Source organism: Anomaloglossus baeobatrachus, chromosome 6 (genome assembly GCF_048569485.1).
Source record: "Anomaloglossus baeobatrachus isolate aAnoBae1 chromosome 6, aAnoBae1.hap1, whole genome shotgun sequence".
In the NCBI taxonomy this organism is placed as follows: Eukaryota; Metazoa; Chordata; class Amphibia; order Anura; family Aromobatidae; genus Anomaloglossus; species Anomaloglossus baeobatrachus.
Genome location: NC_134358.1, coordinates 12,200,987 through 12,214,969, shown reverse-complemented (window position 1 = coordinate 12,214,969; position 13,983 = coordinate 12,200,987). Strand labels below are relative to the sequence as shown.

At 56.5% G+C, this 13,983-nt stretch overlaps 1 protein-coding gene across 1 annotated transcript in view; it reads left to right on the top strand.

Annotated features, from left to right (window-relative positions):
• SCRIB (scribble planar cell polarity protein) overlaps positions 1–13,983 on the top strand; it is a 131,652-nt gene that overhangs the window by 77,556 nt on the left and 40,113 nt on the right. Inside the window, exon 18 of the mRNA XM_075315980.1 lies at positions 11,259–11,582. Within this exon, the coding sequence (XP_075172095.1) occupies positions 11,259–11,582 (324 nt within the window). The remainder of the gene's footprint in view (positions 1–11,258; positions 11,583–13,983) is intronic.

Here is a 13,983-nt window from a genome sequence, read left to right as displayed (position 1 = left end):
ACAGTACAACCTCACCCCAGAGTCCTACCGCAAGAAGTTCCGGAGCCTACAGAAGGGACCAAAGGACTCCTGGGCTGACCACCGGCGGGCACTTGCCCGAGCTGCCGACCACTGGACCCAAGGCCTGCAGCTTTCCACCGGACCGGAGATCCTGGACTTGTTCATCACGGAGCAACTCTTGTGGAACTGCCCTGAGGATCTCCGCCAGTTCATCCGAGACCAGAAGCCAAAGGGATCCACGGCTACAGCTGCCCTGGCCGATGACTACACCAACAATCGGGCTCCTGAGGCCAGGAGAGCAGCCACCAGCAGCACCTGGAGAGGGGGTAAGATGAACTCTGCGACTGCCCCACCTGCCCCTAGACTGCAGGGGGTGTCCCCCTCAACTCCCCTCTCCAGGCCCGTGGCAGAACCAAGACGGTGCCACCAGTGCAACCTACCTGGACACTTCAAGGCCATGTGCCCTCAGCGTCCCAAGGCCCCGGCTCCGTCCCCGTCCCAAGGGCCGCCCAAGGTGTATTGTGTGGGTGGGGGTGGGGGTAGGTCCCTGGACAGCTTCCAACCTGTCACCGTCGGCCGGTCTGTGACCATAGGACTGCGAGACAGCGCCTCGGAGGTGACTCTGGTGCGGCCTGAGATGGTGTCCCCCCAAGACTTGATCCCTGGAAAAACCCTCGCTGTCTCCGGGATTGGAGGCATTGACCCGGCGCTGCCTGTTGCTGGCATTTATGTGGACTGGGGCGCAGGGCGAGGGGTGAGGGAGGTGGGGGTAACTGATCGGATCCCTGCAAACGTGCTACTTGGGACAGATTTGGGGCAGATAACCTCCCAGTTTGGGCCCCCCCCAAGGGCTGAACCTTCAGCCCGTACTGACATGACTCCTAACAATGTTAATGTGTTATCTATGAATGATGTAAGGGAGGAGGGAGTGAACTCTGATATTTCTGCTTGCACAGACACCATAGACACACACACAGCTGCAGCTGTGACAGGGGAGGGGGTCAGAGAAAGGTGTGACAATGCCTCTACAAGTAATCAGCCTGTGAGCTGGGATCTGCTGCCCTCTGCAGGGATAAGCAGAGAGCAGGGTGCTGCAGGGGGAGGACCAGTGTGTGGGATGGGGGCTACCACAGCAAATGTGGGGTCCCCAGAGATTTCACAGCGGGGTTCTGTTGCTGCAGGAGGGGAACAGGCAGGTGAGATTGGGGCCGGTCCAGGAGCGGAAGTGCTCCCAGGTAAGATCTCGGTGCATGGTTCCCCCACAACCGGGGTGTCAGGAAGCCAGGTCGGTCTGCCTGAACCGGCGACTTGGTCAGGAACGGAGGAGGAGCAGGCACGACCCACGGTCGCAGCCGCTGTGGCCGCTGTCACCCGCAGTGGGAGTGCTGGAAGCCAAGGGGCCTCCCGGAGGTCCGATAGCTCTTCCCCTTCTGACCAAGTGGCAGCCGAGTCAGGTGGAGGCCAGGACACAGGTCCCGGGGTACTGACCGAAGATGTGACAGTCTCGTCGATTCTGGCCACATCTATTCAGGGGTTTCAGGCAGCGTTAGAAGCTGACGACAGCCTGAAAGCTCTTAAGGAGCAGGCGGCACAGCCTCCCTCGGACTCGGACCCGGAGCGAGTGGTCTGGGACCAAGGACGGCTGTACCGGGCCACGGTCCAGCAGGGTTCACCGGAGGCGTGGCCCAGGGACCGACAGTTGGTGGTACCCTATCCGTTCCGGACGGAGTTGTTGCGGATCGCACATGAGATTCCGATGGCCGGACACCTAGGGATCGCTAAGACCAAGGCCAGGTTAAACCAGCATTTCTACTGGCCAAAAATGGGGGCCGATGTGGCTGCCTACTGCCGTTCGTGTGAAACCTGTCAGAGAGTGGGGAAGGCGGGGCCACGCCCCAAAGCCCCACTGGTATCTCTGCCCATCATCGATGAGCCTTTCAGGAGGGTGGCTGTGGATCTGGTCGGCCCGCTGGCCATCCCCAGCAGCTCCGGGAAACGCTTCATACTGACGGTAGTGGACTATGCCACCCGGTACCCAGAAGCAGTGGCCTTGTCGTCCATTCGGGCTGACAAGGTGGCCACCGCATTGCTGGAGATTTTCTCCCGAGTGGGTTTTCCCCAGGAAATGCTCACTGACCGGGGGACCCAATTCATGTCCCAGCTGATGGAGGCCCTCTGTAAGCAAGTCCAGGTGCGACATCTGGTGGCCAGCCCGTACCATCCACAGACTAATGGCCTGTGCGAGCGGTTCAATGGCACCTTAAAGCAGATGCTTAAGATGTTGGTCGACTCCCATGGGCGTGACTGGGAGCGGTATCTCCCACACCTGTTATTTGCTTACCGGGAGGTTCCACAGGCCTCAACAGGATTCTCACCGTTTGAGCTCCTGTACGGGCGACGTTTGCGGGGCCCCCTGGCTCTGGTGAAAGAGGCTTGGGAAGGGGATTTGGCCACCCCTGGAGTGTCGGTTATCGAGTATGTCATGCGCTTCCGGGACAAAATGCAGGCCTTGACGCAACTGGTACACGACAATATGGCTCAAGCCCAGGCCGATCAGAAGCGTTGGTACGACCAGAACGCTTGTGAGAGGACCTACCAAGTGGGTCAAAAGGTGTGGGTACTGGTCCCCGTACCACAGGACAAGCTTCAGGCAGCCTGGGAAGGCCCATACCTCGTGTACCAGCAGCTCAACCCTGTGACGTACCTGGTCACCCTGGACCCTGCCCGTGGAAGGCGGAAGCCCTTCCATGTGAACATGATGAAGGCACATCATGAGCGGGAGGCATGTGCGCTCCCCGTGTGCAACCTGCCCGAGGAGGGAGAAGCGGAAACCCTCTTGGATATGCTAGCCCAGGTTAGGGCAGGCGGATCCATTGAGGATGTGGAGGTTGGCCACCAGCTCTTGGAGGACCAACGGTCCCAGCTGTGGGCCACCCTCCTCCCCTTCCGGGGGTTGTTTACCAACCAGCCCGGAAGGACTGACTTGGCTGTCCATCACGTGGACACTGGGGATCATCCCCCGATCCGGCGTTCAGCATATCGGGTCTCCCTGGAGGTGCAGCAACACATGCGCCAGGAGATTGACGAGATGCTGAAGCTGGGGGTGATCCAGGCATCCAACAGCGCTTGGGCCTCGCCTGTAGTCCTCGTCCCTAAGAAGGACCGAACCACTCGGTTCTGCGTGGACTACAGGGGGCTCAATGCTGTCACGGTCGCCGATGCGTACCCAATGCCACGCATCGATGACCTGCTCGATCAGTTGGCCGGGGCTCAGTACCTGACCATCATGGACCTGAGCCGGGGATATTGGCAGATCCCCCTGACTCGCAAGGCCAGGGAACGCTCTGCCTTTATTACCCCATTTGGACTATACGAGTCCACGGTGATGCCATTCGGGATGAGGAATGCCCCTGCCACTTTCCAGCGGATGGTCAACACCCTGCTCAAGGGACTTGAAGGGTACGCGGCCGCGTACCTAGATGACATTGCCGTCTTCAGTCCCACCTGGGAGGACCACCTAGAGCATCTAGCACAGGTGCTCAGGCGGATCCACCGGGCAGGTTTGACCATCAAGCCGGGAAAGTGTCAGCTGGCCATGAGCGAGGTCCAGTACCTCGGTCACCGGGTAGGCGGGAGAACACTGAAGCCCGAGCCTGAGAAAGTGGAGGCCATCGCATCCTGGCCCACCCCCAGGACCAAGAAGCAGGTGATGTCCTTCTTGGGGACCGCTGGGTACTATAGGAGGTTTGTTCCACGCTATAGTAGCCTGGCAAAGCCCTTGACGGACCTCACCAAGAAGAAGCTGCCCTCTGCAGTCGATTGGACAATGGACTGCGAGACAGCCTTCCAGGCCCTAAAGGACGCCCTGTCCAGCCCGCCCGTGCTACAGGCAGCCGACTTCACGCGGCCGTTTGTAGTACAGACCGACGCCAGTGACTTCGGCCTCGGTGCGGTGCTCAGCCAGGTGGACTCTGCGAGCCAAGAGCACCCAGTCTTGTACCTGAGCAGGAAGCTGTTACCAAGGGAAGTGGCCTATTCCACGATGGAGAAGGAGTGCCTGGCCATAGTGTGGGCCCTGCAGCGTCTGCAACCCTATCTATACGGGCGCCACTTCATCGTGGAGACGGACCACAATCCCCTCAGCTGGTTGCACACCGTCTCTGGGACGAATGGGCGATTGTTGCGATGGAGCCTTGCGCTCCAGCAATACAACTTCACCATTCGCCACAAAAGGGGCCGTGACCACGGTAACGCAGACGGGCTGTCCCGACAAGGAGAGGTCGCGGACGGGCGCACGGGGGAACACCGGAGTGTGCTGCCCCCTAGCGCCCTCAAAAGGGGGGAGGTGTGAGGCAAATCCCGGGATATGAAGATGAATTATGACTTCCAGTCATAATCGCTCATCACTCCCTGGCAGTGCCCCCCTCCTTTCTTGTTCTCAATGTCCAGCATCTGTGAAGGTGTTACACCTCCATGGCCATCTCCTGTGATATGGAGATGAGATGATGTGGGAACAATGGACACAGGAGGACTCCCTGCCGTGACCCTGTGGTAGGAGCTGCTATCTAATTAGCAAGCTTGGAAGTATCCAGACAGAACGACTCCAGTAAAAAATGGTTCATATCTCGCAAGCCATATTTCCGATAAATATGGCAACCATAAAAATGGTGTCTCCGCATGCGGACGATGCTGGCCCACCCTTTTTATGGGAGCGGGAGCTTGGGAAATACCCCAGGCGTGATATCAGCCAATGGGGAACTGGCAGACAGGTCATGAGTCCCCTCATTCTGTAGCTAAATTCATAACTGTCACAATGAGAGCGTTGGCGTCCGCCTACGACGCTCCCAGGCAAAGTTATGGCCATATTCCATGTTGTGGATTTTGTCCATAACTCCAGCCAGGGGTGGAGCAGTGCTCCCTCTGAGGTCACGAAGGTAGGAGGGGACCTGGATTTGCCCAGGTTGATAACCCTACTTCGGCCATTTTCCAGGGTTCTTTCGCTGGGGGTCACGTGTAGGAAACATCTGTGGGAGTTCCTAGAAACCTGGTCTACAGCGCCCCCCTGTGGCCAGACGCACAAGGTAACTGATTGAATTGCATACCTGTTTGTAAACCATGCTTTATCTGTGACTGTACTCTGACATATGTATATTCTGTAGATTCCCTATTGTATATATTGTAGTTTCTAGTGTGCTTTAGGCTGATTAAATTATATAATTAATCTTGGGCTGTTCTGTTATCTCGATCTTGAATCCCACGTCTGTGTGTTCGGCTAATAGTTACCGTAAATCGGTTGGTGGCAGCGAATTGCGCCAAGGATTATTGTGGGGAGGCCAGTGAGATTCGGGGAGATTTTATATATTCCGCCCGCGGAGGTCGGGGGAATATATACCTTACTCTCACCGGGGACCCTTCAATAATCGGCATAAGTAGTATAGCGGCCTCCTTGCTTATCGTCGGGCAATTCCATAATTGGCCTGACTATAAGAGGGGCGCTAGAGAGCGCATCACGTGCTCTGTCTGTCGGTCGGGAGGTATAGAGGAGGGGTGACCCCCACTTGTTACCCCCCGATTGTGACGTACTGATAGCCAGCGCGGGGAATTTCTGAGTGACCCCCCCGGTGGTTTGTGACACAGACTAAAGGGATTTCGGCGACCACACACCCGCTCCTAAGCGGGCGGTAAGCAGCACATTAGTGCTGGCCCCACTAGTGCCTCAGTGTTATATTAGTGTACTTTTTTTCTTAGTACCATATATATATATATATATAGTTGCACTGTAAGGTCGCTTCTTGGCTGGACACCCTGTACTGCTCTGAGGAGGCAGCAACATGTCATCCGCAAAACGCAAGGGTGCCAAGGCACAGGCTGTGTACACTGTTTGTGCTGCATGTGGGGCTGATCTACCGGCAGGCTCCAATGACTCTCATTGTGTGCAATGTTCAGTCCCAGTGGCACTTCGTCAGCCAGAGCCTATGGTGGTAGTGGCCCAGGCAGACACGCCTGTGAACCCTGCCCCGGTGACGGGGACAGACTTTGCAGTTTTTGCTGATAAAATGTCTGTGACTATGACAAAAATCCTGGAGACCTTGCAGGCCAGGTCAGTTCCTCAGACCATGGACACTGCTGTGTCTATGCTCTCCGGTCCCCCTCAGTTGGAACTAATCCGTACTTCAAGGGGGTCTCAAGCATCACAGGCTGAAGTCTCTGACTCAGATGACAGTCCCAGGCAGCCTAAGCGGGCTCGCTGGGAAAGACCCTCGACGTCATCACACTGCTCAGGGTCTCAGCGAGAAGAGTCTCTCTGTGATGAGACTGAGGACGGTGATCAGGATTCTAATCCTGAGGCCCCTCTCAATCTGGATGCCCCTGATGGTGACGCCATGGTTAATGACCTTATATCGGCAATTAATAGGCTGTTGGATATTTCTCCCCCAGCCCCTTCTGCAGAGGAGGCAGCTGCACAGCAGGAGAAGTTCCATTTCCTGTATCCCAAGCGTAAATTAAGTGCTTTTTTGGACCACTCTGACTTCAGAGAATCGATCCAGAAACACGACGCTCATCCAGACAAGCGTTTCTCTAAACGTTCTAAGGATACCCGTTATCCTTTTCCCTCTGAGGTGACCAAACGCTGGACCCAGTGTCCAAAGGTGGATCCCCCAATCTCCAGGCTTGCGGCTAGATCCATAGTCGCAGTAGAGGATGGCGCTTCACTTAAAGATGCCAACGACAGACAGATGGACCTTTGGTTGAAATCTGTCTATGAAGCTATCGGCGCGTCGTTTGCTCCAGCATTCGCGGCCGTGTGGGCACTACAAGCTATTTCAGCTGGTTTAGCACAGGTGGATGCTTTCATACATCCAGCAGTGCCGCAGGTGGCGTCCCTAACTTCGCAAATGTCTGCGTTTGCGACCTATGCTATCAATGCTGTCCTAGAATCTACGAGCCGTACCGCTATGGCGTCCGCCAATTCTGTGGTTTTGCGCAGAGCCTTGTGGTTAAAGGACTGGAAAGCAGATGCTGGTTCCAAAAAATGCTTAACCAGCTTGCCATTATCTAGAGACAGACTGTTTGGTGAGCCATTGGCTGAAATCATAAAACAGTCCAAGGGTAAGGACTCTTCCTTACCACAGCCCAGAGCAAGTAAACCTCAACAGAAAAAGTGGCAGTCGAGGTTTCGGTCCTTTCGAGGCTCGGGCAAGGCCCAATTCTCCTCGTCCAAACGGACTCAGAAAGAACAAGGGAGCTCAGATTCCTGGCGGGCTCACTCACGCCCCAGGAAAGCAAATGGAGGAACCGCTTCCAAAGCGGCTACCTCATGACTTTCGGCCTCCTCCCTCCGCATCCTCGGTCGGTGGCAGGCTCTCCCGCTTTTGCGACATTTGGCTGTCACAGGTCAAAGACCGGTGGGTAACATACATTTTGTCTCGCGGGTACAGAATCGAGTTCAGTTCTCGGCCTCCACTTCGGTTCTTCAGAACCTCCCCACACCCCAACCGAGCAGATGCCCTGCTGCAGGCGGTGGACTCTCTAAGAGCAGAAGGAGTCGTGATCCCTGTCCCCCCTCAGGAACGGGGGCGAGGATTTTACTCCAATCTCTTTGTGGTTCCAAAAAAGGACGGCTCCTTCCGTCCTGTTCTGGACCTAAAACTGCTCAACAAGCATGTGAACGCCAGGCGGTTCCGGATGGAATCCCTCCGCTCAGTCATTGCCTCAATGTCTCAAGGAGATTTCCTAGCATCAATAGACATCAAAGATGCTTATCTCCACGGGCCGATTGCTACAGAGCACCAACGCTTTCTACGCTTCGTGATAGGAGACGACCATCTTCAGTTCGTAGCTCTGCCATTTGGTCTGGCGACAGCCCCTCGGGTGTTCACCAAGATCATGGCGGCAGTGGTAGCAGTCTTGCACTCTCACGGACACTCTGTGATCCCTTACTTGGACGATCTACTGGTCAAGGCACCCTCTCAAGAGGCATGCCAACTCAGCCTGAATGTTGCACTGGAGACTCTCCAGGCGTTCGGGTGGATCATCAACTTCCCAAAGTCAAATCTGTCACCGACCCAATCACTAACGTATCTTGGCATGGAGTTTCATACTCTCTCAGCGATAGTGAAGCTTCCGCTGGACAAGCAGCGGTCTCTACAGACTGGGGTGCAGGCTCTCCTTCAAAGTCAGTCGCACTCCTTAAGACGCCTCATGCACTTCCTCGGGAAGATGGTGGCGGCAATAGAGGCGGTTCCGTTTGCGCAGTTTCATCTGTGTCCACTTCAATGGGACATTCTCCGCCAATGGGACGGGAAGTCAACATCCCTGGACAGGAAAGTCTCCCTTTCCCAGACGGCCAAGGACTCTCTGCAGTGGTGGCTCCTTTCCACCTCATTATCACAGGGAAGATCCTTCCTACCACCGTCCTGGGCGGTGGTCACGACAGACGCGAGTCTGTCAGGGTGGGGAGCAGTGTTTCTCCACCACAGGGCTCAGGGTACGTGGACTCAGCAGGAGTCCACCCTTCAGATCAATGTTCTGGAAATCAGAGCAGTGTATCTTGCCCTACTAGCCTTCCAGCAGTGGCTGGAAGGGAAGCAGATCCGAATTCAGTCGGACAACTCCACAGCGGTGGCATACATCAACCACCAAGGGGGGACACGCAGTTGGCAAGCCTTCCAGGAAGTCCGGCGGATTCTGATGTGGGTGGAAGCCACGGCCTCCACCATATCCGCAGTTCACATCCCCGGCGTAGAAAACTGGGAAGCAGACTTCCTCAGTCGCCAGGGCATGGACGCAGGGGAATGGTCCCTTCACCCGGACGTGTTTCAGGAAATCTGTCGCCGATGGGGAAGGCCGGACGTCGACCTAATGGCGTCCCGGCACAACAACAAGGTCCCAACCTTCATGGCAAGGTCTCGCGATCAAAGAGCTCTAGCAGCAGACGCCCTAGTGCAAGATTGGTCGCAGTTCCGGCTCCCTTATGTGTTTCCACCTCTGGCACTCTTGCCCAGAGTGCTACGCAAGATCAGATCCGACTGCAGCCGCGTCGTACTCGTCGCTCCAGACTGGCCGAGGAGGGCGTGGTATCCGGATCTGTGGCATCTCACGGTCGGCCAACCGTGGGCACTACCAGACCGACCAGACTTACTGTCCCAAGGGCCGTTTTTCCATCGGAATTCTGCGGCCCTGAACCTGACTGTGTGGCCATTGAGTCCTGGATCCTAGCGTCTTCAGGCTTATCCCAAGGGGTCGTTGCCACCATGAGACAGGCTAGGAAGCCCACGTCTGCTAAGATCTACCACAGAACGTGGAGGATATTCTTATCCTGGTGCTCTGCTCAGGGAGTGTCTCCCTGGCCATTTGCATTGCCTACCTTTCTTTCTTTCCTGCAATCTGGGTTAGAAAAAGGTTTGTCGCTCGGCTCCCTTAAAGGACAAGTCTCGGCGCTATCCGTCTTTTTTCAGAAGCGTCTAGCACGACTTTCTAAGGTGCGCACGTTCCTACAGGGGGTTTGCCATATCGTTCCCCCGTACAAGCGGCCGTTAGATCCATGGGATCTGAACAGGGTACTAGTTGCCCTCCAGAAGCCGCCCTTCGAGCCTCTGAGGGAGGTTTCACTTTCTAGACTATCACAGAAAGTGGCTTTTCTGGTAGCGATCACATCTCTTCGGAGAGTGTCTGAGCTGGCAGCGCTGTCATCCAAGGCTCCCTTCCTGGTCTTCCACCAGGACAAGGTAGTGCTGCGCCCCATTCAGGAGTTTCTCCCGAAGGTGGTATCCTCTTTTCATCTTAATCAGGATATCTCTTTGCCTTCGTTTTGTCCTCATGCAGTTCATCGGTATGAGAAGGATTTACATTTGTTAGATCTGGTGAGAGCACTCAGAATCTACATTTCCCGCACGGCGCCCCTGCGCCGTTCGGATGCACTCTTTGTCCTTGTCGCTGGTAAGCGCAAAGGGTCGCAGGCTTCTAAGGCCACCCTGGCTCGATGGATCAAAGAACCAATTCTTGAAGCCTACCGTTCTGCTGGGCTTCCGGTTCCATCAGGGCTGAAGGCCCATTCTACCAGAGCCGTGGGTGCATCCTGGGCATTGCGACACCAGGCTACGGCTCAACAGGTGTGCCAGGCAGCTACCTGGTCGAGTCTGCACACTTTCACCAAACATTATCAGGTGCATACCTATGCTTCGGCGGACGCCGGCCTAGGTAGAAGAGTCCTGCAGGCGGCAGTTGCCTCCCCGTAGGGGAGGGCTGTCTTCGCAGCTCTAACATGAGGTATTTCTTTACCCACCCAGGGACAGCTTTTGGACGTCCCAATCGTCTGGGTCTCCCAATGGAGCGCCGAAGAAGAAGGGAATTTTGTTACTTACCGTAAATTCCTTTTCTTCTAGCTCCTATTGGGAGACCCAGCACCCGCCCTGTTGTCCTTCGGGATTTTTGGTTTGTTTGCGGGTACACATGTTGTTCATGTTGAACGGTTTTCAGTTCTCCGACGTTACTTCGGAGTGAATTTGTTTAAACCAGTTATTGGCTTTCCTCCTTCTTGCTTTTGCACTAAAACTGGTGAGCCAGTGATCCCACTGGGGGTGTATAGCCAGAAGGGGAGGGGCCTTACACTTTTTAGTGTAGTGCTTTGTGTGGCCTCCGGAGGCAGAAGCTATACACCCAATCGTCTGGGTCTCCCAATAGGAGCTAGAAGAAAAGGAATTTACGGTAAGTAACAAAATTCCCTTCTTTTCCGCACTTGGAATTTTTTTTGCCGTTTTCCAGTACACTATATGGTATAACTTATGGTTTCATTTAAAAGTACAACTCGTCCCGCAAAAAACAAGCCCTCATATGGCAAGATTGACGGAAAAATAAAAAAGTTACGGCTCTCGGAAGAAGGGGAGCAAAAAACAAAAACGGAAAGTGCCCAGGGGCTGAAGGGGTTAAAGAGACCACCACCCCAAAAGTAAGCGCAGCCCTCCCCCCACACTCACCAGACCCTCACCAGGGGGACAGCGGTGCAGATCTCTGTGTGAGAGCCCATTCACTTACCCACTCTTAATTGTGCCCCTTGTGCTGCCCCATACACATGAGCCTGAGATCCGCGTCCTCCGATAAGGCCCTTTTATGTGGGCTCCAGACTGTGCACGGGCTGCAGATTCTGGGGGACGCAGGCTGGGAATTGTGGGACTGTACCCACCCTGGCGTAGCACCCTCCCCTCACGTAGCACTCGTCAGGGTGCGTGTACTAATGTGATGCTGTCTGCTTCTGGTAGGTGAATGCGGTGGACCTGCACAATGCTGAGCACCACATGGCGGTGGAGGCGCTGCGCAGCTCTGGCAGCTCCGTGTCTATGACTGTGTTAAGGGAGCGGATGGTGGAGCCCGACAACCCGATCACGGTGACCCCGCTACGGCCCGAAGACGACTACAATCCACGGGAGAAACGCGTCGTCGTTCCTTATCCAGATGAAGAGGAGGAGCCGCCTCCGCGCAGTCGAAACCAGCGCCTCTCCGCCTGTCTGATCCGGAACGATAAAGGCCTGGGGTTCAGCATCGCTGGGGGTGTCGGCAGCACTCCATACCGGGTGGGAGACACTGTGAGTATGTACCGGGTGCGGGAGGAGCAGACATCGGGACTGATCAGTCAGCAGTGCAGAAGGAGCAGACGTCAGTCAGCAGTGCAGGCAGGAGGAGCAGACGTCAGTCAGCAGTGCGGGAGGAGCAGACGTCAGTCAGCAGTGCAGGAGGAGCAGACGTCAGTCAGCAGTGCAGGAGGAGCAGACGTCAGTCAGCAGTGCAGGAGGAGCAGACGTCAGTCAGCAGTGCAGGAGGAGCAGACGTCAGTCAGCAGTGCAGGAGGAGCAGACATCCGTCAGCGGTGCAGGAGGAGCAGACATCGGTCAGCAGTGCAGGAGGGGCAGACATCAGTCAGCAGTGCAGGAGGAGCAGACGTCAGTCAGCAGTGCAGGAGGAGCAGACATCAGTCAGCGGTGCAGGAGGAGCAGACGTCAGTCAGCAGTGCAGGAGGAGCAGACATCAGTCAGCAGTGCAGGAGGAGCAGACATCAGTCAGCAGTGCAGGAGGAGCAGACATCAGTCAGCAGTGCAAGAGGAGCAGACATCAGTCAGCAGTGCAGGAAGAGCAGACATCAGTCAGCAGTGCAGGAGGAGCAGACGTCAGTCAGCAGTGCAGGAGGAGCAGACATCAGTCAGCGGTGCGGGAGGAGCAGACGTCAGTCAGCAGTGCAGGAAGAGCAGGCGTCAGTCAGCAGTGCAAGAGGAGCAGACATCAGTCAGCAGTGCAGGAGGAGCAGACATCAGTCAGCAGTGCAAGAGGAGCAGACATCAGTCAGCAGTGCAGGAAGAGCAGACGTCAGTCAGCAGTGCAGGAAGAGCAGACGTCAGTCAGCAGTGCAGGAGGAGCAGACGTCAGTCAGCAGTGCAGGAGGAGCAGACGTCAGTCAGCAGTGCAGGAGGGGCAGACGTCAGTCAGCAGTGCGGGAGGAGCAGACGTCAGTCAGCAGTGCAGGAGGGGCAGACATCAGTCAGCAGTGCGGGAGGAGCAGACGTCAGTCAGCATTTCAGGAGGGGCAGACATCAGTCAGCAGTGCGGGAGGAGCAGGCGTCAGTCAGCAGTGCAGGAGGAGCAGACATCAGTCAGCGGTGCGGGAGGAGCAGACATCAGTCAGCGGTGCGGGAGGAGCAGACATCAGTCAGCAGTGCAGGAGGAGCAGACGTCAGTCAGCAGTGCAGGAGGAGCAGACGTCAGTCAGCAGTGCAGGAGGAGCAGACATCAGTCAGCGGTGCGGGAGGAGCAGACGTCAGTCAGCAGTGCAGGAAGAGCAGGCGTCAGTCAGCAGTGCAAGAGGAGCAGACATCAGTCAGCAGTGCAGGAGGAGCAGACGTCAGTCAGCAGTGCAGGAGGAGCAGACATCAGTCAGCAGTGCAGGAGGAGCAGACGTCAGTCAGCAGTGCAGGAGGAGCAGACGTCAGTCAGCAGTGCAGGAGGAGCAGACGTCAGTCAGCAGTGCAGGAGGAGCAGACGTCAGTCAGCAGTGCAGGAGGAGCAGACGTCAGTCAGCAGTGCAGGAGGAGCAGACGTCAGTCAGCAGTGCAGGAGGAGCAGACGTCAGTCAGCAGTGCAGGAGGAGCAGACGTCAGTCAGCAGTGCAGGAGGAGCAGACATCCGTCAGCAGTGCAGGAGGAGCAGACATCCGTCAGCGGTGCAGGAGGAGCAGACATCAGTCAGCAGTGCAGGAGGAGCAGACATCAGTCAGCAGTGCAGGAAGAGCAGGCGTCAGTCAGCAGTGCAAGAGGAGCAGACATCAGTCAGCAGTGCAGGAGGAGCAGACGTCAGTCAGCAGTGCAGGAGGAGCAGACATCAGTCAGCAGTGCAAGAGGAGCAGACATCAGTCAGCAGTGCAGGAGGAGCAGACGTCAGTCAGCAGTGCAGGAGGAGCAGACGTCAGTCAGCAGTGCAGGAGGAGCAGACGTCAGTCAGCAGTGCAGGAGGAGCAGACGTCAGTCAGCAGTGCAGGAGGAGCAGACGTCAGTCAGCAGTGCAGGAGGAGCAGACGTCAGTCAGCAGTGCAGGAGGAGCAGACGTCAGTCAGCAGTGCAGGAGGAGCAGACGTCAGTCAGCAGTGCGGGAGGAGCAGACGTCAGTCAGCAGTGCGGGAGGAGCAGACGTCAGTCAGCAGTGCGGGAGGAGCAGACGTCAGTCAGCAGTGCGGGAGGAGCAGACGTCGGTCAGCAGTGCGGGAGGAGCAGACGTCGGTCAGCAGTGCGGGAGGAGCAGACGTCGGTCAGCAGTGCGGGAGGAGCAGACGTCGGTCAGCAGTGCGGGAGGAGCAGACGTCAGTCAGCAGTGCAGGAGGAGCAGACGTCAGTCACCGCTGCAGGAGGAGCAGACGTCGGTCAGCAGTGCAGGAGGAGCAGACGCTGTGTTATCAGACTTTATTATTGAAGTCCTGTCGGCAGTGCAGTTGGAGCAGACCTT